The 27,628-nt window shown below is 40.0% G+C and overlaps 1 protein-coding gene across 5 annotated transcripts in view; it reads right to left on the bottom strand.

Moving 5' to 3' along the window:
- Positions 1 to 27,628, bottom strand: part of NEK7 (NIMA related kinase 7) — an 86,256-nt gene that overhangs the window by 31,360 nt on the left and 27,268 nt on the right. For all 5 annotated transcript variants that reach the window (XM_081914949.1, XM_081914946.1, XM_081914947.1 and 2 more), the window contains 3 exons: positions 22,957 to 23,097; positions 10,306 to 10,368; positions 7,296 to 7,406 (listed from right to left, as the gene is read on the bottom strand). In XM_081914949.1, coding sequence (XP_081771075.1) covers positions 7,296 to 7,406; positions 10,306 to 10,368; positions 22,957 to 23,079 — 297 coding nt within the window. In that variant the 5' untranslated portion in view covers positions 23,080 to 23,097. The remainder of the gene's footprint in view (positions 1 to 7,295; positions 7,407 to 10,305; positions 10,369 to 22,956; positions 23,098 to 27,628) is intronic.

A 27,628-nucleotide genomic window follows, 5' to 3' on the forward strand; every position in this document is an offset into this window, starting at 1 on the left:
TTAGATGTGTTCCACTTTTGCCAGAGGACACAGACTGTATCCCATTTATCAAGAAACAGAGAAGTTCAGTGTAGGCATTAGCAAAGACTGAACTTTCCAAGCATCCCTAGGTGGGAACAAAGGTATTACATTATCTGGCAACCAGCAACACTGCTACAGCAAGTGAAAGCAATTGAAGCAGTTTCCAGACAGGAGTGCTTGCAGGGTTGCCGTTCCTGTCCAACTGCTGTCATTACACCTCCAACCTGCAACTGCAGCAGTGCTGCTGGTTCTTAGAAACTGGAAAAAAATAATGAGTTACAAAAAGCACACGCCCCTAATATGTATATTAAAATGCTCATAGATATTAGTAGGGCTTGTCAGCACTTGGTGTCAAAGAGTTTGCATCAAGAATGATAGAATATATCTATATATATATATATTCTACGTATGTATATGTATATAAGAATGAAAGGGGGGAACCACCTGAAATTACAAAGAGTAAAAAAATGACACAAAATAGGTACCACAGGTAGCTTCAAAACTTTTAACAGCAAACATAGGTATAGTCAGTTCAAAGCACTGCTTTATATTTCCTTTAGGAAGATGCTTAATAAAAAATATATTAACTCGAGACTTTGTTCTATAATTAATCTAGCTAGTGTTGCCTGGTGTACTGTTGAAAAATATTGAGTTTTTTTGTTTTGTTTTTTAAAAAACACCCTTTAAAAACTAATAAGAAAAGCTCAGAGGAGAAAGGTGACATAATGGCATCTGTAATGTACCATCTCAATGTTTGGATAATCAGTATATGGTACATATCAAAAGCATTTTTCAGTTCACAGTAGTAGCAAATGTCTTTACTCTAGCATATGCGGAAGTCTCAAAGAAAAATTAAATTTTTAAAGAAAGTTTTTAAAAATAAACTTCAGTGTTTAACAATAAAAAAATGTTGAAAGTGTAGATTTGGCTGGTTGCTCTCATACAGTCGTACCTTTTTTGTCAAACTTAATCCTTTCCAGGAGCCAGTTTGACTCCTGAAACGGTTCAGAAACCAAGGCGCAGCTTCCAATTGGCTGCAGGAGCTTCCTGCACTGAATTGGCAGCCGCAGAAGCTGCATCAGACTTTCGGCTTCTGAAAAACGTTCACAAACCAGAAGACACACTTCTGGGTTTGCGCCATTCGGGAGCCAAAACGTCCAAGTACCAGGGCATTTGACAACCAAGGTATGACTGTATTTAAGAAGAGGCAAGGGAAAGAGCCGTTTCTTTCCTTTTGTTTCACTAATGCATTACTGGAAGGACAGATCCTGAAGCTGAGGCTCCAATACTTTGGCCTCATGGGAAGAGAAGACTCCCTGGAAAAGACCCTGATGTTGGGAAAGATAGAGGGCACAAAGAGAAGGGGACAACAGAGGATGAGATGGTTGGATAGTGTTGTCGAAGCTACCAGCATGACTTTGACTAAACTGCGGGAGGCAGTGGAAGACAGGAGTGCCTGGTGTGCTCTGGTCCATGGGGTCACGAAGAGTCGGACACGACTAAACGACTAAAAAACAACAACAAACCTTCAAGGAACCCAAGAAACGGTATGTGAATGTGGAAACAGACTGCCCTCTATTCTAATCCAATTCTCGGTGTTCACCACACACTTCCCTAGCAAACATCTGAATGGAACCAGAATGGGAAGGCCGCCTTAAAGACCACAATTGAGGCTGTCTAGTTGTCCTGGTGTCCCCACCAGCTGAGGAAAGGTGGTTGGTATCTAGAGATAGTCTTCTCAGCTATGACACACACTTATGGAATTACTTCCTCATTGAAGTTAACCTTGTGCTAATCCTAGTACCTTTTTTGCACCAGGAATCGTTAAATTTTCCATTATTTTCTTTGTATTACTATTTAAACCATGTTGTAATCAATTATATTTTGCTTTTGTATTTATCTTGTTCTTGCAGATCACCCTGAAGGTAATGCTGAAGGATGGTATATAAATCATTTAAATAAACAGAACAGAATAAAATGGAATCTCACCTTGACAATGTAGCCATAATACAATGCAGCAGGATTACTTTTCAAGTTATTAGTCAAGACTCTCACCCCAGTACAGTGCCATTCACACAGCAACATAAATTTATATGAACAAGTTAGGGTATAAATCATATCCCTGTTCTTCTTAGTTTTCACACCAGGCTCAAACATTACCATGCCTTCTGTAGCTTCAAGCCTGCCTGGTCCTCACTCAAGAGAGAAAAGAGTTATTTTTCTTTACATGCTATAATTATGGTCTCAAAGTTTTGAAGTGGTTTGCAAATGTTCACAGTGGGCACTTAAGCATTCTCCAATATAACGCTAGAGATCCATCTAAAGGACTCCTTTAGCCACTCAAAATTGCTCCTCCAGCCAGTACTGTGCAGATACGATGATGCTCGGAAAGCATTCCTTCTTAGCTGCTGTTACTGCCACAACATAAACTATAAAGTGAGCTCTAAACTGTGTTTGGTCACACTTGATTCAGCTTTCCCTCCAAATACATCTGGCGATCATCCCAACCAATTCATCATCTCCAAGTACTTGATGTACAAAAGAGCCAAGACAGTTCTATACAGTGGTACAGAGTGCTTGAAAACCATCGTGTCTACATAACAGGTAATTTCTGAATTCTAGAATGTGATTGAACAGGAATGTGAAGCATGCTAACAGAAAGGACTCTCGGGAATCTCGTAGCAATCATCCTTTCTGGTTGAGAAATTATATAACCTGCTGCACTTGTTGAGTTAGAAGCATTTTGGAATGACTGCAGGAAAAATCCTGGCCCATAAAAGATATGGCAGTCTAAGCATGTCTACTGAAGTCTCCCCAAACCACTGTTCTGTGACTCCTCAAAACCAAAAACAAGACCAATCCCAGCAAGGAGATTGTTAGGCAGCAGGATGATATATGCAATAATGGAATTTCAAACTAAGTGCCTAATATCAAGTGCAAACACTCGAAACTGAATTTGATCAGACAGGAAGCTGAAGAGGGAGATGGGATAGCACAGTGACCACCTCCTTCCTAATCATCAAGTCTGGGTCAGCACTGCAACAAGAACCCAAACCAGACAACCTTGGAAAATCCAACTCATTCACCCATCTCATTGATGCAGGTCAACAGCACAATTTGGGATTAAATCCTGGATGACAGCAGGAGCATCTCATCCAGTAGAATGGAGCTGCAGCCATGGCTTTCCAGCAGCAGCACTGCTGCTGCTTACCAGAACAGTGAGGGGAGAAGCATGGTGTCAGCAAAGTCAGGACTGTGCAGTCTGTCAGTTGCGCTCCAGAACACTTTTTGTTTTATTTGGGGTGATGGTCATTTATACTCAACAGGCCTGGTGGACGGTCCTAGTGAACTGAATGTGCATTCTCAAACATAGAATCTTATATCTACTGCAATGCCTAGGTAGTTCGTTCACACACAAATGTATAGGAAGATGGAATATAAAATGAGATACTAAATAAATTTGAAATGATGTGGAAAGGGGTCTCTGAGAGTAGGAAGTTGGGAAACCACCAACCTGCATGAATGACCTTATTCATAAGACTGTCAATATCGTGATACCATCATAATGAGTTACCCATTTAAACTTTTAGGCAGCAGATACTTTTTTGCTCATTAGGGTAAAGCACAACACCGTGCTGAAGATTCATCTGTATTGTCTAATGAAAAGAGAGTCAGTAGCCACTATTATCCTTATTGGATTCCAAGATCTTGCGCCTGACTCCTAATTACTGTGTTTCTCACTGCTTGTATAAAAAACAGCACAAACACACATACACACAGTGAGAGAAATGTTCTTATTTTTCTGTTGTGTTCTCATTTAAAAAAGAGAGAGATGGGGATGCATTCATTGTACTTCCCTCCTTCCCTCAATCTTTATATACCTAAAATAAACTCATGCTGATCCCACTACAAGAACTATGAAAATATGAGTATAGTGTGACACCTTATACATATTTAATCATAGCCTGATAGGCTGTCATTAACTTCAAACAGCAATCCGAGTTCACTACATTAAACATGATGCCTACGTTAAGAGGACATCATAAACTACTCTCAAGAAAAAGATAGGTAAGAAATAGCCACACAGCCAAATTGCATTGCAGGCAGTTTTGGACATCTCTAGGGTAAAATCAGAAGAAAATGCATAAACTGGATTCGCAAGTAGATTAAATTATGACTTCAATAATCACAGATTTAAAATTGTGGTTTCTTTAGTAACAAAAAACTAGTTATAAACCAGAACTCGTCTCTCTGAACAAATAGTGGGTTAATGCCACTGTTGTAAGCTATGCCTGGCCTTCTGTGAATCTGTGTGTGTATAAAATGGTTTTCAGTGCTAAAAAGGATATATTTGTATTTCTGTTAAAGGGAAAATGCTGCCTTGACTAAATATCCGCCAAATGTATCACCGAATTTCAAATGCTAGAATGAAAGGAGTTAAATGGACGGATTTGACAGTCCTAGGTAAAATAAAGGCATCAATAGGCCATAATGAAGTCTGTCACAGAAAGGGAAAAGAAGGAGAGGCCTCATATTAAATGTTATGTCAAATTGGAATATACAGAAGAGAAAACAAAACCTTCATATTGTAGCAAGTGTAAACCTACAGAATTATTAATTCATAAGCAAAATATATACAATTTGGTTATAAATATTAACAGTACATTGTCAATCTTTGTAGCACCACATTTTTCACCCTCTTGGCTTAAAAATGTCATCTTGGCAAGGAATATTCTTCAAAGCACAAAGATGCAGTTTCAACTCTATGCTGTAAAGCAAAGTTAATATTCCTTCTAAGCATCACAAAAATAGTATTTTGAAGGCTGAGGGTGAGGACTAATTAAAAAGCACACTTTTTGTATCCAATAAACCTGAGACACTTACAATGCAGTGAAAAACAACAATAATCTAGTCTGGAGAACAAAGGACTTGTATTAGGGAGGGAACTGATTATTTGACAAGAAATGAATATATAAAAATAGAGTGGAATGATCTACCCAAGCTTAAGTATCTTAAATGCAGCTCTTAGAGTAATTCATTTAGCTGAGTGCAAGTTAAGAAACAAACAAAAAACAAAAAACCCTCAACTACGATGAAGTTGTTTTGGCTTTTTAGCTTTGTTGTTTTAAATGCTGCCTATATAAATTAATAATAAATAAAGAAATAAGATTAGCTAGCTTCACACTTTCCCCCATACATAATAGAATACAATTAACCCAACAGTGAACTTGAATATGTTTAATCTAAGAACTAATCTCAAAATTTTGAACAGCTGGCTGTTGAAATCTTTCCAGTGTGTTACTACAATTGGCAAACTTACTAGTTTTTAGTGTGCTAAAATTATAATTGGGCTTGTTGGAAAGTCTATTAACAGTAATGGAAAATGGCAATCGGTTGGTCTTCCTAACTTCCTTCCCAGCCTAAAATGCTCATGGTCTTGTTCAAAGTTCAGTGCACAGAACAGTCATGTTCACTCCAGCACAGCCAAATAGTTCCCATTCCTTTCCCTAAACATTACAGGAAGAATAAGGGTGGCAAAACTGGGTTGGGGTTTGTTTTGCTACAAAGCCAAATAGGTGGTGGTAAGCAGACCTCTGATACCACCTGAGACCTTTATTTCTGTTCCACTGGAATAGGTTAAGCATGATCTTGTGCCTCATTAGGGTATCAGAATATGACTCAGGATTCCAAAAATCTCTCAGAAAACCCTTGTTGCTTTATGGTGAACGTGGAAATGAATGTAGCTTTGGAAACAACCTTGATTTCCATAGAAATATGCCAAGAGTGTTCACTGCTTATACATTCGTAAAAAGCACTTTGACAAAGGGTCATCTGCGGGCACACATGGGCCTGTGCAGGCTTTCCTTCAGAGTCCCTTCCCACTGTTTGAAAGAAGCATTCTGTTGTGGCCAATAGAATAGGTTGTAGTGCGAGCTTGGTTCTGGGTGTGTGTGTACATATACACAGTTTCGCTGGTTTGCAAATATGTTCAACAAGCCCCAACAGGTCGACTGTTCCTGTATTTTATTAATCTGAGCAAATATACCCCAAATAGGTCAATTTTAAAAATGACTCATAACTTTTCCCCAGGGTTTTCCTAGGGTCAGGTTAGGGAACAAAGCCCTAGAAACTAACATGGGTGCAGATTCCTCATCCCCTGGAACAAGCAGAAGCCCTCTTAGCTGTGCCATGGTTATTTAGTTTAGTGTGTACAAATGGTGATTTCTAGTTTAGTTTCTATTTCGTTTATTTTCTATTCATTTAGGTTCTACAAATACTAAGGCTTTTAGTAGAGGGGCACCAATATTTTGGAACACTGCTCCCACTGAAACCACACAGGCACTCACAATTCTATCATTTCACTGCCTGTTGAAAACACTTCTGTTTAGCCAAGCATTTCAGTGTTGTTTTTATGATTTTGTAAATGTATGTTTTTTAAAAAAAAAAATTCTTGGAGGCCATATTTTTTAATAAGTTGGTGGTTTAGAAATACTCAAATAAATGAATGGCTGGATGAATGAATGGACAGAACATCTCAAATGGTGCATTGTGGAGGGACTGCTGCAAATATTCTTCACAAGCTTGTACTTCTATCATAGCACTTTCAGTTTGGTGCCAAATCACCCAGCCAGCATTGCAACTAAGAGCATAGCAGCCTACTGCCTGGTTTTTGAGAAGTCACTGGTCTAAGCGCTTTCCATATTATCACTGCAATGACTTGTGGGTTCATTCCTGTTGGCAAAAATCAAGCGTTATGGAAGCAGCCTTCATAGGCTCCAAGGGCCTTTGATTGTTTTGCTTTGTTTTCACATGTTCCTACATGTTTGGATGGTCAGTACCAACATTTTTAAACATACAATCTGGTTTCACAGCTGAATTATTATGGTAAAAATCTCAAAGGGGAGAATTTATAAACAGAAATGCCAACATTAAATATTATAGTTGGCACAATGCCATATTTGGAGTCTAATGACGATCTCCTCCCCATCTATGTTTCCTTGCAATCATGCATAGCATTTTAAGATTAGCAGCAAATGTTGATAGTGAGATATAAATATGGACACTGCGATAGCTTGGAAAGGATTTACAGAATTGAAACCAAGAGTAGGATTTGCGGCAATCACTTATAATTTAGGGTACCTGAGAATCCAGAAATAAAATCAGAGTAATGAGAATCAAAACAAAATATGAAAAATAAAAGATGATTTCTATTTATTTCAAGCAATGAATATATTAAAAAAGAAAGAAAACTCTCTCTTAAGAAAAACGCCTACCTTGATCATTCTAGATAGGTCTCCAGCATCTGCTAATTCCAGTACAATATTTAGTTCATTGTCTTCAATAAATGATGCATAGTATTTGATTACATTTGGATGATTCAATTGCTAGAAAAAGAAACAGATACTTTAGTCTACAGTACGTATAGCCTCAACTATTGGTTTCCGCCATTTAATCCTATATACACAGGGGCGGGGGAGGAGGCAGAACACCCCTTTCTTTACTAAAAGGAAACATTCGTGTGTTCATTATTTGCATGCCTTATTTTTAGATAACAAAAAACCTTGAACCAAGTCTAAAAATCAAACTTAACAAAGAGGATACCAGCACCTTGAACTAAGCCAGGAAACAATACAGCAGCAATACTACAGCATGTCTATGTTTTTTGGGGGGTGGAAAGATAAAACAAAAAAAATACTTCATTAGCTTCTCAACCAATGACCACTGTAAAACATAACTAAAGTAGAATTTGGAACCAGAAGAGGTTTTGCATTCTACACTCCACTCACAGGATTAATAAAGGCACCACTAATTTCCAAATGCATCCATTGGATTATTCTAAAATGGATATATTTGCAATATTTTGCTCTTTCTCAGAAAATTATTGAGGTTTTTAAAGCTGAATGCGTCCAGACAGACAAGAAAAACTCAGCAAAGCAAACTTTTGGCAGGCTTATGCCCAGGTCAAGAACAGTGTTGACAAAAAGTAATAATAACAATCCACATAGAATATACGTTGAGGAATATAAACAACTTATCACACTGTCTTAAATTTTGCCTCAAAAGTTGAGTTTTTTAAAAAAATCTATTTTGTATTCAAAGCATATGGCTACATATCTCTTCAGCACAATGATCATGAAACTGAACTGAAAAGCTATTTCAAGGCATGATTATCAATAGGTGAAGAAATGAATGCAATGCAGCTATGAGTTTTTTCTAGTCCCTACTCTCTTACAGCAAAGCTTCCTATTATGTTTTTAGTTCCTGCAGCGCAGAATCACATGGGGCTCAGTCTGCTCACACAGGTAGCCTAGGCTACTACTTGCTAGGTGCATATCTGACCAAGGGTAGTTTCTGTACTCAAATCCATCATCTGCTCAACCACAGAGCGGAGAACCTCTCCAATACCATTTCTTCCATAGACATAGCAAGGTCCTCCACAACGTTGTCAGTAAGGTGCATGGAATTTTCTATATGTGCAATGAGGCAACTCCTACCAAAAATACCCATGTTCTAACTGACAAGGCACTCCTAAAAATATAAAGGAGCAGTTGCTAGTACAACACAAAGAGCTACGGCTGGGGCGGAGGGGGAGCGGCAAGGTGGGAAGTTAGGTGCAGACACCTAAGTAACCTTTAAAATCACAGGTAAGGTTTGTTATATTTTTAAAGCAGAGAGTAAGCACAATAATAGTCGTTAAGAAACATGTCACCTTCTGCAATCACAAAGACCAGAAACTTTTTTTTAAGCCCCAAAAACCTAAAACCTGGGAATTTTGTCAGAGCATCTTTCTGATTGGCAACAACAAACAGGAAAAGAAGAGCCACATTCACTCCAAAGGAAAGCCCCCTCCTGTAAACTGTAACTCACCTTATTTATATGTCTCTTTGCATCATTCATAATCAGTATTCAGTAAGGCACTTTAGAGGAACAAAAAAGTTTGTGTGTGCACAGACAAGGCTTTTGTCCTTGTTTTACAAAGTGCATCTTCTCTGGATCACACTGCAGTCTGCTTTCGAGAACTAAGGATTCTTGTATGGCAAGCCTTCACCCCCACCTACATAACAAACCTCATTCAAAAACAGCTGTTTCTGATATAACTTGGTAAGGTGGCGGAAGGTGGGGAGTGGAGGCCAGCAGTTCAAAGGGAAAATCCTACAAGGATAAGCTCTCGGTAACAACTGGGGCAGCTCTTGGTTCCCACTTTAAACTTTAAAAAGGCAGCTTACAATGCAATGCAATATGGATGGGAGACTGACATGCATAAAAGGAATACAAAAGCACTGTATCTTTGTGTGCATGTGTGTGCACATTATGTGTTCTATACATATATTGTAGGGGAGGGGTAGTAGCTCAGTGGCTGAGAAAAAAACTTTACATATAGCAGGTCCAACCTAAAGGGATTGCCAGGGGGCAGTCTCAGAAAAGCCCTCTTTCTGCCCAAGGCCGTGGAGTGAGAGTCAGAATGAACCGTACTGAGCTAGATGGTCAAACAGTCTGGGCAGCATCCTAAATTCTTATGCAAAAGGCATAAATACAGTATATGCTCGAGGGAGTCTTTTTTCCAAGTAAACAATCGTGAAGATCAGCGGACAAATTCTGCTCCCAAGTTCCATCTTTGACTGAAGTGAGGGCAGCTGGGATGAATTGAAGGATATCTTTTCGGTAATGGGATGCTCATTATGGAACTCCTGAGAAATTCATTAGGCCAGTTCTATTTTTAACTTGTTCCTTAGGTTCTTTTCTACTTTCAGCAGATATTTGAGATTATGGTGCCATTTATTTTTTTAAAAAACAGCAGCTGACCTGCCACCTGTTTCATGAAACAGTAATCTTATATATTTTGTAGCAGGTTTTTTTTGGGGGGGGGCGGGAATTAATGAGGCTAAAGCTAGAATAGGTTCCTATCATTTTAGCTTTCATTTGTTATTTATTATGAACCTTGTTGCTGTTGTCTGTAAGCTGCCCTGAAGGGCAGTGAGATACAAATCACAATGACACACACACACAGAGAAGTAAATAAACATATCAAGTAAGTTCTGCTCTGGTTATTAGCTATGGAGAGTCAAAATGCAACTCTACTGCCTCAAAAACCAGCTGAGGATATGCAAGTTTTGCTGCAGCTGCATTTAAAATACATGCATGCCCCTCTATCATCCCAAATCCATAGTGAAGACATTTTAGGTACGCCTTCTCCCAAATCTTTAGACTTGGGAATAATAAAAATCTGAACAAATAAATGCTAAAGTTCACCTTCATTCAAGTAAAAAAAAGAAAGTCATTTACCTTAAGAAGATCTATTTCTTTGATGCAATCAGCACGGGCTTTGGCGTCCATTAAATCAAATATCTTGTTTAAAAAAAGGAAAAAAGAAATAATTCACAATATATATATCATCAATGTTTGCTTTAATTTCGTGCCCTAAAAGTAATGTTGCATAAATGAGAAATCCCCAAACTATGTGACATGAGATATGCATTCAATTAAATAATTAATACCTGCTGTGAGTAGTACCCATTCACAAGAGTACAGTGGTACCTCAGGTTAAAAACTTAATCCATTCTGGAGGTCCGTTCTTAACCTGAAACTGTTCTCTCTCTCTCTCGCTATATATATATATATATATATATATATATATATATATATATATATGCTTTCGTAGATTTTCACGGGTACAGGAATGCAGGTTTTGGTGTCCTCGGGTGTCTTCCCGTGTAAAAGTTGGGGTGTCTAGGCGACGTTTCGACGAGGTCTCACTCGTCATCTTCAGGCTGGTGCTTTCGGCTTCTTGTTACTGGAACAGAGCAGGATCTCAGTGTTTGAGTTCCTATAAATACTGTTGAGGGGGTGTGGTGTATAGCCTCCAATGTTCTGGGCAGAGAGGAAGTTCCCAGGCTAGTGTGCCTTTTCTTCTTTTGTTCCTTAATTACTTGAGGGATATCTTGAGTGATTTCTTGAGTGATATCCTGAGTTCAGTTCCTTTCAGGATCCTTTCGGTAGCTGGGGTTTTAGAATGGAATTTAAGTTGGAAGCATGTGGGAATTAAGTTGTTGTCTCGGCAGTTGCGTAGGAACAAGAGATCACATAAGATGGTGGCTCTTCGGACTTCTAGTTTCTCGTAGGTTCTTGTCAGCTGGAAGGTTTCCTCCCCGTAGAGGTGAGATATTTGCTTTCGTAGATTTTCACGGGTACAGGAATGCAGGTTTTGGTGTCCTCGGGTGTCTTCCCGTGTAAAAGTTGGGGTGTCTAGGCGACGTTTCGACGAGGTCTCACTCGTCATCTTCAGGCTGGTGCTTTCGGCTTCTTGTTACTGGAACAGAGCAGGATCTCAGTGTTTGAGTTCCTATAAATACTGTTGAGGGGGTGTGGTGTATAGCCTCCAATGTTCTGGGCAGAGAGGAAGTTCCCAGGCTAGTGTGCCTTTTCTTCTTTTGTTCCTTAATTACTTGAGGGATATCTTGAGTGATTTCTTGAGTGATATCCTGAGTTCAGTTCGTTTCAGGATCATATATATATATTGAAATTGTTAATAAAAAAAATATTTGTTTTTAAAAAAGAAACTGTTCTTAACCTGAGGTTACCACTTTAGCTAACGGGACCTCCCGCTGCCACCACGCCACAATTTCTGTTCTCATCCTGAAGCAAAGTTCTTAACCGAGGTACTATTTCTGGGTTGGCAGAGTCTGTAACCTGAAGCGTCTGTAACCTGAGGTACCACTGTACATAAACACGGAAGAGGCCCCCTGCTGCATCTCTGAATGCTACGCTGCTCTAGCTTTGCCTCTTCTAAACAGCCTACACTGGGGGAGTAGATAATTCTACAGCACCTCCATGGTGGACGTGTGATTGCATCATTCAACCACTGTTCATGTAGAGAAGCAGCAGTAGAACCACACATTCTCAGGGGAGGCTTTCTGTTGTGCTTCTGCACAATTGCTCTAAACTCGTCTCCTTCCAATCAGATGGCACGCCCAGATCAGCGACTCATACAGAAACTAGGCTGCACCATGGGTGGAAACTTTTTAAATATAATTTACACACGCTAAATGTAAACCTCTGGGAATACAAGAAGTGTGCCTTGAATTTTAATTCAGAGAAAAAGCGTGTTTCAGCTATCTGACATTTCAGAAACACTGGCATAAAATGAACTGTGACATTCATTTTTTAAGCGCATCTGGCGTGATGATGATAATCAAGATAGTTATACAAGTCTAGATCTGGAGCTGCATTTCTGTACATGCTATCTCATTTAAGAGGACCCCTAATGTCTATGTGACGACAGCTGCTTTCCAGGGAGTCAGGAGCTAGAGAGAAACCCCTAAAGGTCAGCACCACAAGAGAGTTGCATATGCCCCCTGGAAATCTGCTCTTAGGCAACATGTTCATGTTCAGTGGGTCTTCCTGGAAAACAAAGCAGTGTTTCTTCTGCTTGGTTTTTCAGTGTGGTTGTTGGGTGTCATCAGATACATGGTGATATGTGGATTTCTGATGGGATTGAAAACTGCAGGTGTGCTTTTTTTTGCTGTAATTTGAAGTGTCCACATATTGTGAAAGCAAATAAACAAATGAAAGGCTGTCTCAGAAGTATAAAACAAAAGCACTGAGAAGCTTTGCAACCCCCCAACCAGCAATGTACTTTTCCATCATCACTTAGAAGCCCTCACTAGAAGTAAGGTAGCAAGGACAGTGGTCCTGTCAATCATTTTCCCATTATGACTTTCTTCCAAAATCTGTGCTTGTTTGGGGAAGTTCTCTTACAGAAGCAAGGTAATTTTAGCTGTCCCCATTTTTGTCGTCCAAAAAAAATGCCCTATGTTGAATACACACGGCCAGGGAAAGCAAAAACAAACAGCTTTGGCAACAGATGTTAACCAAGGAATCAGGAAGCTGCGTAAATCTCACAGGACAAATATATTTTAACCAGCCAAATTGCTAAGAGAAGCGGAAAGACGCACTTTAGCAGGAACACACCCCAGGATTCTCACACCTCTGTGCATTGCAAATGCTGAGATTGATAGAAAGCAAACTCTCTGTGCTGCAAGTTATGATTCAGGAAGGAGACTGAGTGGCAAAGCAGAACGATAGCAAGATAAGTCACATGAATGGAATGTTATGACAAAAAAAAATAGCATCTGACTAATAGAGTGGGGAAGGAAGGTCTAGCACTGTATAGTCAGTTTTGACTAAATATTGAAAAGCAAGCTGGTGTTGATGGAAAACACAGAAGCAAAAGTTTACGACTTGGGGTTTAGAACATGCCTGGCAAAAGAGAAATGTTGCAGCCCTCAGCTGCTATAAGTCTCAGAGCCGGAATGAAAAACACACTCTCTTGCTTAGATCACCTTGGCATTAAAATCCTAAGACTTGGCACATGTGATTAGCTTCCAAGAATCTGATTGCCTTTGGGAAAACACAGCAGGCATGTTCATGGTTTTTTTAAAACTTACCAGACAAAAACCTCAACCCACCTGGTACTTCAAGTTCCTATTTGCCCTGTCCCCACCTCTCATCATTGTGAGACACCAACATCTGATCCCTGCTGTATCACACTGAAGGGGACAAGTTACGTTATTGTAGACTCCTTCCCTTCCTGGACACTGTGGTCAGGTTGAGTGGTAAGCAATAATGTCTAAATGTCCCCAATGTTAAACTCAGCAACAGAAGCATCTATTTGCAGAAAACAGCACCCATCAGGGATTTATTTATTTTTTTGCAGGAAAAAGGTATGGGTTACCTCAACCCTGCACTATGATCCCAAATGGCACCTCCAACTGCTTTTTGTTAAAAAGAGACATGGCAGGTCTCAATTATTCTAATAAAAAAAAACCCTGAAGTGAAATGTATAGTTTGATCCCAAACCCAGGAATAAATTAGGAAGAAAGGACCCATATAAGGGAGAAAAGCAGATAAATAGTAGATTAACTAACAGTGAAATTCTCAAAAGCCAGCCCCACTGTTTCCAACAAGGGAACCCTGACCATTAGGTCTAGTCGTGACCGTCTCTGGGGTTGCAGCGCTCATCTCATTTTACTGGCCGAGGGAGCCAACATACAGCTTCCAGGTCCTGTGGCCAGCATGACTAAGCCGCTTCTGGTGAACCAGAGCAGCACACGGAAACACCGTTTACCTTCCCGCCGGAGTGGTACCTATTTATCTACTGGCACTCTGATGTGCTTTCAAACTGCTAGGTTGGCAGGAGTATGTCTAGGAGTACAGCCTAAAAAATTAAGCAAGTTGACTAAGTAAAACTGGACAGCTATGGAAATTTACCTTAAAATATGCAGCGTTACTATACAATATTTTACAATATTTCAGAAATACTGACTCACCGATTGTCATCTTACAGTTCTTTGTTTTAACACCTAGATCTTATGTTGCACATATTGCATCCTATATCTTATGTAAGAATGACAGCAAAGTATCCTTTGTGTCAACATTTGTAACTTAAGTCTCCCACCTCAAATGCTATGGCAATGGCTTCTGAAGTTCATAAGAGCCTTTTTAGAGAAACAGCAGAAATTATTTGGACGACACATATAATGATTTGTCCAGCTGCAAGTATTTAAGCAGCCGAGCGCTTGTTTTACTGGGTTATTGGCTAATTCACAAGATTACTGAGGAGGTCATTATTGGGTTAGAAGCTTGCATTGCACTAATGGATACTGCACTATTGTGATAAAATAGCTCTGCACACAACTGCTGGTTGTGCCACAGAGAGCCACACTTTGCACAAGGATGCTACCATATTATGCAATAGTTTTATGCATTACTCTAGTTGCCTAGGATGATGGAAAGGAGGTGTGCTGAAGGCATTTCTGTCAACCCAATGCAGTTGTTCCATGAACTAAAAGGGTTTTATGCTCTGGGATCTTCACATGAAGGGTGGTATACAAATTTAATTAACAACCACCACCACAACAATTATTGTCAGGAGCTGCCAGATCTGTGTGACACTCATGTATGTGGTGAACCACTAAATTACACAGGGTAGAATGACTCCAGCTTCCGAGGTAGGCCATTGGATCTTTCTGGGTAGGAACGAACAAACAGGGCTTCCTGTTCCTGCTGAGCCTTGATTGAGCAACACGGTCTTCCTAAGCTGTGGCATGTTCCTGTATGCTTGCTCTTCATTTGTGCTCTTCTAGACTTGCTCTTCAGTCATGACTTTTAACTTGTCCAATAGCTTCTGGGTCTTGTCTCAGACTGCTACTCATGGCTAGCACTCGCAGGGTCCTTCCATGAGCAAAACTCTCCTTCTGTCCGCAAAGCAATTGTACTGGATGCAACCCACTGTATGCTTTCCTCCAATGATTTCAACAGCTCTGAACTGTGCCCACAGTCAACATCACCCAAGCTCCAATTCTTACATGCAATTTGTTGGAGCCAGCAGGAGAACATAGCCCCCTTTATGAAATATCACCACAAGGAAACATTTGTTTCTGAAAAGTGAATAGTTCTGAAGAGAGCTTGATGGTGTCATGAAGATACTATTACTTGGTAACGAGTTTTGAAGAGACTATGGCCACAATTCAGAGAAGCGTACAACTAACTCACCAATTCAGTAGGGCTTTTATCTCCCCTCCTCTCAAGTTACATAATATAGTTCATTTTAAGTTCGCCAGAAGCGGCTTAGTCACGCTGGCCACATGACCCGGAAAAACTGTCTATGGACAAACACCGGCTCCCTCAGCCAGTAAAGCGAGATGAGCGCCGCAACCCCAGAGTCGTTCACGACTGGACTTAATGGTCAGGGGTCCCTATAAGTTCATAGGGGATTCAAAAGAAGTTTTCAATACAGAGGAGTGGAGTTGCTGTTTCAGGGGGGAAAGTGAAAATCCCCCTCTTTGTGTGTGGACAAGCTGTACTACACAAATAAAAGCTTCAATGAACTGTAACTACACTATGCCAAATTTAATGTTTTGAACAACACACCATTAGCAAAGTGAGCAACTATGTTCCCATAGGGCACATAAAACAATTTGATATCTAAAATGGGGGAGGGGGGTTTGCTACTATAAAGAAGAAAACTGAAAATTACCCCAAAACAGAGTCATCAAGGGATGCTGTTTACCACAGCTTACATACATTGTTGTGTAACACTATTTTTTCAAGAGAATCTGAACTTATGTCCCTGTGGCTTAAAGATACTATGTGCGACTGATCCATACCAAAGTCAAGTCCATGCTTCTCTTGCAATCGTTTTTTCTTGTTAGATTTAAGTTTTGTGATGGACATAGAATCATAGAGTTGGAAGAGACCACAAGGGCCATCGAGTCCAACCCCCTGCCAAGCAGGAAACACCATCAGAGCACTCCTGACATATGGTTGTCAAGCCTCTGCTTAAAGACCTCCAAAGAAGGAGACGCCTTGGCACACTCCTTGGCAGCAAATTCCACTGATCTTCCACATGATCTTTACCAAATCTTTCCCCAGTAAGAAATGGTTATATAGTCTTAAGTGCAGGAGAAGGAACAGTACTAAAATGATCACATAGTGGGGGGGGGGGGGAGAATAAGAAGTTATTTTATAAAGCACATTCTTTCAAGTTTGTCCAAGAAACACACAGCACCTGGTACTGATTAAACTGATTGCCTTAGGGAGAATTCCAGAAGCCCAGAGTACTATTTAAGAGTTGGTCTTTGTTTGTGTTTTACTATGGAAGAGCCCATTAACACAGTATTAATAAGGTCGGGTTCCCCGTTTCCCCTGAACAATCCCCAACTATCGCAGCCTAGCAAATTTATGACAAATACATCCATTCTCGTTGGCTAATCAACAACTAGAAGAAAAGGAACTTCCATGCTAATGGAAGATATTCGTTGCTTATTTATACAGAACAATTTACTTTTCCCTCAAAGGAAGACAATAATATTGGTGGGGTGGTGACATTAAATAGCCTTAAACTGGGTGCTGTACTACTCAATACCTGATTTTTTCTTCCACAAGAGGTTTTGTAATCATTAGTACCCTTAAAACAAACTTGTACAGTGGTACCTCAGGTTAAGAACTTAATTCGTTCTTGAAGTCTGTTCTTAACCTGAAACTGTTCTTAACCTGAAGCATCACTTTAGCTAATGGGGCCTCCCACTGCCGCTGCACTGCCACTGCACCGCCGCTGCACAATTTCTGTTCTCATCCTGAAGCAAAGTTCTTAACCCAAGGTAATATTTCTGGGTTAGCCTGAAGCGCCTGTAACCTGAAGCGTATGTAACCCGAGGTACCACTGTATATTCCACTTAGCATGCACACTTAATGTTTCCCCAAAGCTGCAGACATACGTATCATAACTTAGTAAGATAACATATGAACAAACCTCTTTGCAGTCCACATGCAGCCATATCACTCCTTCTTTCACATGAATAAAACAAGGCAGGAAATATTCGGTTACAATTTCTCATTGCATCCAAATTGGGAAACCGTGGTTGATGGCTTTGGAACAATCCCAGGATATCAGCCAGATTCAAACCATGGTTTCACATCCTGACATGTTCCAAATTCATTTTCTATTATAGACAATTTGGGAAAGTAAGGTTAACAATAGTTAACTGAATATTTCCTGGCTTGTTTGCTTGCTCACCCAAAGGAAGAAGCCAAAAGGCTATGTGCAGGGTACAAGGCTCGTTCATATCTCAGTTGATTAAGCTGATATATAATCATCCAGACATGACCAAATAGCCATGTACTAACAAGAGGGAGCAACAAGGATGTTTTTACATTTCACATTTCTCAAGACAATGTGTTATCAATATACGAACGCTGATGAATTACAAGTTTAACATTTCTTTTGGTATCTGTACATTGCAGGAAAAAACTTCAAATATAATAGCTTCTGCATCCAACAAAACTCTAAGACTAAATCATTTCAAGGACATTTGTAACGACTAAGCTAATATCCAATCTTTGTCATTTTTATTAGCTGAAAACAACTGTCCAATAAACTGTTAAAGGATTTGAAAACACCCAACAAAAAATTAAGACAATCTTACTATTCTGTTCAGAAGTCCATGTACTTGCATATACTACATGATGCTTAAAGCTTACCAGCAAATACTTCTAAAAGAACCTTGAAATCAATTTCCCACTCTAACTACAGAGTGTTAGAGCCCCAAAAGGTTCATTTAAAAAAAAACTTGGGGTGAAAGGGTTTCAGAATCTTCCATAGCTACATGGGACTTTTAAAAAAGTGTTTTTCATTTATTTTCATTTTTAAAAAAAATATTATTTAGGGAGGGAAATCTAGTATTTTTCCTGAATAGAAAACAGACAAAGATTTTCCTCACAAAACAAGAAGGCTTATACCAGGTTCCCTCAACCTCGGCCCTCCAGATGTTTTGAGACTACAATTCCCATCATCCCTGACCAGTGGTCCCGCTAGCTAGGAATCATGGGAGTTGTAGGCCAAAAACATCTGGGAGGGCTGAGGTTGAGGAAGCCTGGCTTATACAAAGGAATGAATTGATTTGCACAAAAGAAGTATTTTCAGTGTGAGACCAGGGTAAAGCCTGAGGAATGTGGACATCTTGCTAGACAGGAAAAGGGTATGGTTTTCCATTTAGTTATGAGGCATGGAGGAGATGAGGTATGGGTTTGCAGAATGTAGGGAATCTGAATGACAAGTGCAGTTTTCTGGATTGGAATATTTAAATCTTTTGTAGACTGTAAAGCTAAACATGGTCTAAACTTTGTAAAATGTTTAAAAAGCTATAAATCCTGCTCTTCATCCAGCACCAAAATGACATCAACACTGGCACCAAACAAACCTCTTAGGAGCTACAGCCCAATGCGAATAAGGCTTTCAGAACTTCCCAAATCCTCCCCACATACCCCGCTGCTACACATAGAACTTATAAAAAGAGAAACAAAAGATCTTTCTTAAACCAGGAACATGTTTTCCAGTCATTAGTGGTCATGTTCTCTGGGGCTGAAGGGAGCTGTAATCCAGAAACATCTGGAGGGCCACAGGTTTCCCAGCCATGCTCTAGTCTAGCACATCCAAGGAACCCAGGCACATCTTCAAATTTTGGGACTTGCTCATTACACAGCCAGCCATCAAGTCAGACCTAATCCATTGAATTCATGTGCATCTATCTACTGCACCAGCAGTTAATTGGCAAACGCAGCACAGCTTTCTATCTGGAAAATGTGAAGAAATTGTGGCAATGGGATAAAGATAGAAGAGATATATTAAAGGAGGATAAAAAGTTGCTGAAGAGGATACCAAAAAGCCTGAGAGGGAGAAGCAAACAGGGAATGAGAAGATGGGTTCATGTTTTGTTTTTGTTTTTTTCATGGAGCTTTAAGCCAAAGGCAAAAAATCAGCATGGTGAGGTGGCCGTTTACATGTTGCAGATGGGGTGATGATCCTTAGAGGTGGTGCTAAAGCTGGGAGCAGTAATGGGATTAAGATGAACAACCAAGCAGAAGGGAGCAGAAAGATGGACTAGCCCTCTTAAAATAGAAAGTCTCCCCCATTAAATTCTCATTTCTGAATTTATTCGGCATTTATTTCTCTCAGTCCAACAACTAGACTTTTGAAGTCTATAAAATAAGTCAGTTAATTCAAAAGGATGCTTCTTTTGAAACACTCCAGCTACAAGCTTTTCCCCCTGCAAAATGTAATACTGCTCTTAAGACCATTGGTGTTTGATCTCAGAGAGCAAATAGACTTTTTTATTCAGAATGTATGAACAGCACTCCGATCTTTGAAAAAGTAGTCTCTTTTGAATCGTAGAACTAAATGTTTTCAATATAGCATATTTAATAAACCACAACCTGCAGAACCATAAAGAGCTTTGGCAAAACAAACAAATAGAATTCCCTACAAATGCAAAAACCAATAAAATGATTACCAACCAGGAAAGTAAAATGGCCATAGTTTTTTTTATAGCATAAAACAGAACTTTCTTCCTTAAGATTAATTAGTTCTAATTTAATCCTGAAGAAGCAATTCGCTGACAACGCACAATGAATAATTAATCCATGTGCCAGATAAAAAGAATCCTTTTATGATCTTCTAACACAAGGTATTAAGAGTTGAAATGAAAGGGGAAATGCATGGAACTACTTAGGGCACAAAATGCAATGGAGCTTCTGGAAAGAATTCTAGCAAAACATTTCACCCTAACTCCTATGTAGACCAGGCTAGCCAGAAGTTCCATAATTGCATGCATTCTTAAAATAACAACAACAACAAAATAGTTACTGTTGCTGGGCAATTCAAAAACCTATTAAATTCTCAAGTTTAAAAATAGTACAGTAACAAACACACACACAAACTACAGTCTTCATTTAGATACACTTCTTTTGACATTTATGCTGCAATTTAACACTATCCTGCTTCCTTGTCTGCTGACCCTCGCACCCTCTGGCATTTCCATATAATAAAAGAGCTTATATTCTGCTAGGTAACTTTTTTAAAGATGGACGCTTTGAAATATTAACATGGCCAAAAAAAGTTTAGGAATCCAAATTACTTTAATGCCCCACGGACTTCCAGGCAGAAAGCATGCTAGCAAGTAATATAATGCAATGTAAATTTTGAAATGTCATTGTTAAATAAAAGACAGCATTTAATCCTAATCATAATTGGCCCTGTAAAGTATTTAGGATGGGGTGCAAGAGCCACTCCACCCAAATTTCATTAAAATATACGGCAGTGTGGGAGCGAGCATCACAAGCTAGCCCTGGGTGCCTTGTAACAGGGTGGATTTGCACAGGACAGCAGAAGGATTAGGAAATGACTCACTAATACAGATAACGAGTCGGGACTTTCCACTGTTGTGAAGGCACTTTTCAAAAGTTACTCATTGTAACACAGTGCATAGGACTTGAGAGAGAGAAATAACCCACAGGAAAAAATGAAGCAATACTTGCAATACTTTAACAACATTAAGAAAAACAATCCAATCTAACAAGGAAAACCTTGCAAGGAGACCTTGCAACAACACAGACAAGAGAGGTCCCCTTCATTGCTGCACTCACGGCAAGTTTGGAGAGAGCAGGAAGGGGCTTGCTAGCCCTTCTTATGCTCAAGTAAGGTCAATGTCTCCCATTCAAGTGAAGAAACTTATTGCTCTAGAACAGCCTTGCCCAACCTAGTAAACTTCAGGTGTCCTGCAGTACAACTTACATCAACCACAGCTAGCATGACCAATAGTGGGGATTGCAGTTCTAACCATCTGGGGGCAATCAGACTGGGGAAATCTGTTCAAGAAGGTCCCATACTGTAGACTGTGCGTAGATAATACTCCGCAAAGAAGAGCCTGTTATGTTTTAATGGCCTTGGGACTAACATTTGGCACAGTAGGGTTTCTGACGAGAATCAATGGACTGGCTTTACTTTAAAAAAAACGTTGCACATCTCTTTTGAGTGCATCTCTTTAACATTTGTACTTCTTTTTAATGCATTTCGCTAATACAAGCTAGCAGTTCAAAATCTTCTGCTCTGGAATGAAGCTCATTCTTTTAAAAACAGCACACAGAGACTGCAGTTAGAGGCAGGGAAGGGAAGGGAACACATGCACAGCTCTTAAAACCTGGCACCTTAAACTTACAGCTCCACAATGCCACATGAAGAGGACAGAGGTGGTGCTATTGTATTCAGGGTTAGAAAAGCATTCAGAAATCCTTAGGTGGCAGCGGCAGAAGCAGTACAGCCAGCCTTGTCATCCTATTTTTTTTAAGGCTCAAGTCTGAAACATTTTTTGATGTCTAAAGTTCATTGCACAATAATCAGAGAGCCAAGATATTTTGAATCCTATGTATGTTACAAAAATGTTAGATCTTTCTTCCATTTACCCATTGCATAGAATCATAGCCACCTATTCCTACTCAGGACTTGGCTGCAGGTTTCAAAGGTTATCTTTGAAGGATATCTGATGAAGACAGCAGCCGCAGTGCTTGGCGGCCTAGAGTCACCATTTATATTTCCCACAATGCCCTGGGGTGACCATTGTGGAAAATTTAAATGGTGCCTCAGCAGCCTCAGGACAGGTGTCAGTGCAGCAATAAGCCCTGACAGAATCCTGATACCACAGTTGCCTGCAGGTGCCACATGCTGATGCTAGGCTTCTTCAAGGCAAGAACTGCCACAAAAGCTGCGGCTGGTGAATGTTAGGTACAGGTACCATCAGCCAAAGGCAGCACTCGGAAGTGAGAGACTTTGCTGCCTGGGTAGATCTCTGGGTAGTGGATGGTGGATAAAAGTCCTATGTGAACTGGTCCCTGTTCTCAGTTTGGACCATCTTCACCTGGCCTGAGAGCACAGAACACAGAATGACTCCAGCTATGAAAGTTGCTGCTACCTAGAGAGCATCAGAGTGGGGGTTGTTGCTGTTGCTCGGAGTCAAAATTTAGTTTTGCAGATGCGTAAGTTATGTTCTTGTATTTTTATTGATAGATCTTATTAAGAATTGTTATCAGTGAATTGTACAATTTTATTGTACTTTTATTAATATGAGAGTAATAATATGTGATTATTTATATTTTGTTATGACTTGTTATGACTTGTGAATTATGTAATCATTTTGATGTTGTGATCTGCTTTGAGCATAGTTTACTGTGGAAAAGTAGTATAAAAATAAACAATTATGATTATTGTTTTTATAAAACGGTATTTCAACAATTAGCAAGGTTCTAAAACAATGCTAACTCCAATTGTTTTAGAATCAGCAGTGGACTTAGTGATAAAAGGCAGAATGAAAATGAAAACATAAGGATCCACAAAAGGGGGGCAGAGAAGTCAAAGGGGATATGATGTCTGTATTTTGTTTCTTATTTGCTATGGTTTGTGAAATGAAAAATGCAAAAATAAAGTAAAAAACCCCACAAAGGTTCTAAAACAATGGTTACCTATTGACTTATATATAAAACAACATTAAGCAACCTTACCAAAAGCAGTAGCCAAGATTCTCATTGCATTGCTCAAGACATCCTTACCTGCACTTTTTTTAAAGCTACTGGCACACCGTCCAACAAACATGTGGCTCTGTAAACTTCACTAAACTGTCCACGGCCAATCTTCTTTTCTATTCGGAAGTTTGCTAAAGTATTGTAGCCCATGTCGGGTCGTAAGGCTTTCTGCAGTCAAGGATACAAGAAAACATAAGGTATACTTTACATACTGGAGGAGTATGTGCAATCATACTTTCCCCCCTCCCAACAGCCAGTTGCTTATACCATTAGCTTTAAGAACATGAATGTGAGATTGGCTGCACAAAGTACAGAGGCTTTAAAAAGGCAAGTATGTGTGCACTGGCAGAAATAAGCAGTACTCAGTCACAGTGTTCGAAAAACTATATGGGTGTATTTGTTCTGAGTTTCCTTATGTTTGCTTTGGAACTGCCTAGGTTCCTAACCCTGGAAAGTCAGTATGCATCCAGTTTGGAATGGATTCTAAGTTACTGGGTTTGAAAACTGAGAACTAACCCTTTCCTAGCTCCACCACATCACCAAGTGTCTGTGTGTCAACACTGCACTGACACTGGTTGGCAGTTTTCTTCTAGACTCAACCCAAGGTCCTGACTTTGAACTTCAAACCCTTAAATGGTTTTAGGTTCCAATCCTCCCAAAATGTTCCTAACCAATACCTTCACGATTAGGTAGGTGCACTCAGAAGAAGGCCTTTTCATTCTGTCCAGAGAGATTGATACTGTTCCCAGGTGAGGACTGAGGACAGTTTTATTTGTGGGGCTTTTTAAAATCATGGTTTTATCTGCCTTCATATTAAACTGTTGTTTCTATTGTTTACTTTCTGGGTCACATTCTAATTAGGTACCTTGTGTACTTTTTGTAAAAAGGAATATAAATGAATATTAATATTTATACACAAATGCAATTGACAAAAATAAATGAACATTACATTCAACCCTATACATGCTTACTTAGATATACATCCCAGTGAGCTCAGTGGGGCCTATCTCCAGGTAAGTGGGCATAGGATTGCAGATAAAAGTTCCTGTCAGTGGCACTTTGACCTACAGTCCTTCCCCTACTGTCGACAAGTCCTCTGACAAGTCAGACTAGGGTGATAAATTGTGATCAATAACACTGTTTGTTCCCATTTCACCTGATATCGTAAGTATTCCTTTTAAGGATTCAGGTCTAGTCCTCATATTGTTAAAATATACATGTATAGTTGTGGATTTTCAAGAGAAACATGATCATGTATGTGCTTCTGAATGTCAGCCAATTTAACAGTGTCTACATAGTTCCTAGGCGTAAGTGAACATTCTAGCCAAGAGGTATGAGAAAACTTCCTAGTGTCCAGTACAGATGAGGAGAAAAGGATGGGAAACCCAGGCCAAATTACTTCTGAAAATTGTAGTTGAAGAAGATGGATTAGTACTGGCCTGGAATCAGAGCAAGTTCTGTCTGCATTGAAGGCATGCACCTGCAATGTTATCTGTGACCAATGCTTTATCTACTACTGAGATATGGAAACTGAGCAACCGTTAACAGATTGCTTTAGAGATCTGGAAATTGATGCAGAAATGCAGAGTTCTAAGATCCACAGTTCTTGATTATATTTAACTGTTTGTATTTTGAAGTTGGATATGCTCCATTTGATGTAGAATATATACCTGTAACTGGCTTCTCCTGTTTTTGGAGGAGACAGCAAAGATTGTAAGAGAGAAAACCGAGAGTCAGTGATACTCCAGGTTGTTCTCTGTTCTGTATCCCAAGCATTTTATATTTCAAAGTTTTGCATACTCTTGTGACATGCAGCACCCAAACAAAAACAGTAACAAAATGAAGGACGGCAGCAATTTTGTCATTTTGTGCCCTTGCATTTCAATTTAAAAGCAAAAACAGCAGCAATTCTAAATGCTGTAAGTACTCAATTAGTCTTCTTTGAACTGCAGCAGGTGTTAGAAATGATTCTAGGGCTTTTGCCTCCCCGATGCTCAGTTACACAATCAAAAATAAATTATTGTTCCTTAGAAGCACCTACATCCAAATACGTTGCTGCTTCGATAGTGATGGTATTGCAGCAATTCCACTATGTATATTCAAAGTGAAGCCTATGCAGATTTAATGAGGTTATCTGCAGCATTTAGAGTAAAAACAGAGAAACTTGGTGGAGTTCTCTCTTATTATTCAAATGTTCATGTTGCAGAGAACCAGGAAGTGGCTTCATTAAGCTACGGGGTTTTGTGGTTGTTTAACCAGCATATATTTCAAAATTTGAATTGGGAATTGCATCCTCTGTCTGCGCAGTAACTTGACAAACATTAGCGTGAACTACTAAGGCAGTGTGACAACCGCATGCTGAGAGCAAAGTCTCACTAATGTGTTTTGGCATGCAGGTTTGTAATCACACATTTACATATGCAATGACCTACATTTGCATGTCAGATCACACACTGTCTGGCTTTATTAAGACTGGGCACCTCCCTGTGTTTGGCGGCCAGAGTGGCGAGAGCGGGCCAGAGGGCGGTGTTTTTTTGGCAGTTGAGGGATGAACTGCCACCGAGGATTAGACTGATATGGCCTGAGCATTAGACACTTCATTAGAGGTAATCTGTTTAACAGTGGGCAGTGTATGTAAACTTCACAGCCCATTTGCAGCACCTCCCCCTCTGCCTCCCCAGCCCCAATGGCCTTTCTTCAAAGGGCAGTGTGGCTGACTGACAGCTTGTCTCATCTGCTCCCTTGTCTTGTCATACAATTTAGACGTGGAGACCTGACATGAGAAGGAACATAGCTGCACATCTCCCAACTATCACCCGGGCCTCCCTCCCAGCCACTATGCAATTTGGGAAAGCAATAAACTCATGCATAATGGGAGCATCAGTTGGTCAGAGAACATATTACATACATTTTGGTAAAGATCACACTGCATCTTAGACCAGCACATTAAAAAGAAAAGGAGTGGCAACAACTGGGGTGTTGCTTTTGGCATAACATAATCCATCTATTGAGCTAGATTATCGGGGCCCTAACCATTCTCTCCCATGTTCTGGGCAGACCCAGTGCTGGCTCCTTGCAAACCGCAGTTTGCAAATCAGAAGGCAGTCACAGGAACATGCTTTGGATTATTTATTTATTATATTTTATTTTGTTGTTTATTAAACATATATCCCTCACCTTCCATCAAAGGAGCCCAGGGCAGCAGCAACATGTCAATGCAAAAATAATGCAGTTAAAACTTCTAAAACAGTTCAAAACTAAAAGCATTCACCTATTCACAAAGCTATTAATTTCAGTTTTCAAATTATTTCAGGATTGGACACCTACACCAACGTGAATTATGGTTAATGCTAGCCTGGGTGGGTTCCCTTGTAACCAGGTCTAGAAACAAGGGTGTTTAGAAATCCTGGTTATGACAGTACCTTCAACTGGTATTTTGGTATCCTCAAAGTGAAGATGGGCACATACAAACGCAGTGTGCGGACGTACATCAGACAGTCATGACTGGCCAAAAAAAGGGGCACATCATCTTTGAAAGCATACATCTCCCCATCACACTTTTTAGTGTATTGGCGACAAACCACTGGCGTATAGCAGCGGAACATGACTACCACCTGAGGTGTAAATAGGCTCAAATTCCAAAGCAACAGCTGTGCTGAAATCTGTGAATGTTAACAACTTTCCCACTCCCCGTTTGTAACTTAAAACTTGTTATGTATCAGAAAAACATTTCATCCTTTTAATTAGACTGTTTTTCGCTGCTGTCCCGACACTCCGCTGAAAAACAGGGATACACAAACTCATTCTTGGTATGCTTTTCGAAATCCAAGAAGAAACTTTGTTCTGCTACTGTTTCTTCGTTTACTTCTGAATACATAATTTGCACTGACGCAATTATGATTTAGCAAACTGCATTCTCTCTCAGGTCACTATTTGATATTAGCATTCCCATGGAGCTACACAAAAAGATTATATGATACAGAAATTTGTGTTGTCCTGGCACATCTGCGCTTCAAATTTTAAGGGATGTTCTTACAGAGCTGTCCACCAACTAACTCCTAAAGCTCCTACTGGTGGCCTCTCTACCAATCTCAGTCACCACCAAAGGGTTACCCAAGAACCATATTGCCCTGAGGGGGCAAGATAGAGCATCACAGAGAGGAGCTCTAGCTTCATGACTTCCATCTGAGATAAATTGGTCATCCCTCAACAACTGGGTGGGGACGTGGGTGGCGCTGTGGGTTAAACCACAGAGCCTAGGACTTGCCAATCAGAAGGTTGGCGGTTCGAATCCCCGCGACGGGGTGAGTCCCTGCTCCTGCCAACCTAGCAGTTCAAAAGCACATCAAAGTGCAAGTAGATAAATAGGTACTGCTCCAGCGGGAAGGTAAACGGCGTTTCCGTGCGCTGCTCTGGTTCACCAGAAGTGGCTTAGTCATGCTGGCCACATGACCCGGAAGCTGTCTGCGGACAAACGGTTGCTCCCTCGGCCAATAAAGCGAGATGAGCGCCGCAACCCCAGAGTCGGTCACGACTGGACCTAATGGTCAGGGGTCCCTTTACCTTTACCTTTACAACAACTGCCACCACAGGACTTTTCAAAATCCAGCTTACCTTCAGGGTAAAGAGGAGAAATGTAGTTTTGAAAAAGGGTTTTCTATTGTTGTTGAAGCTAGACTAGTGCTTATTGCATTAGTGT

Source organism: Podarcis melisellensis (genome assembly GCF_964234715.1).
Source record: "Podarcis melisellensis genome assembly, chromosome: 6".
In the NCBI taxonomy this organism is placed as follows: domain Eukaryota; kingdom Metazoa; phylum Chordata; class Lepidosauria; order Squamata; family Lacertidae; genus Podarcis; species Podarcis melisellensis.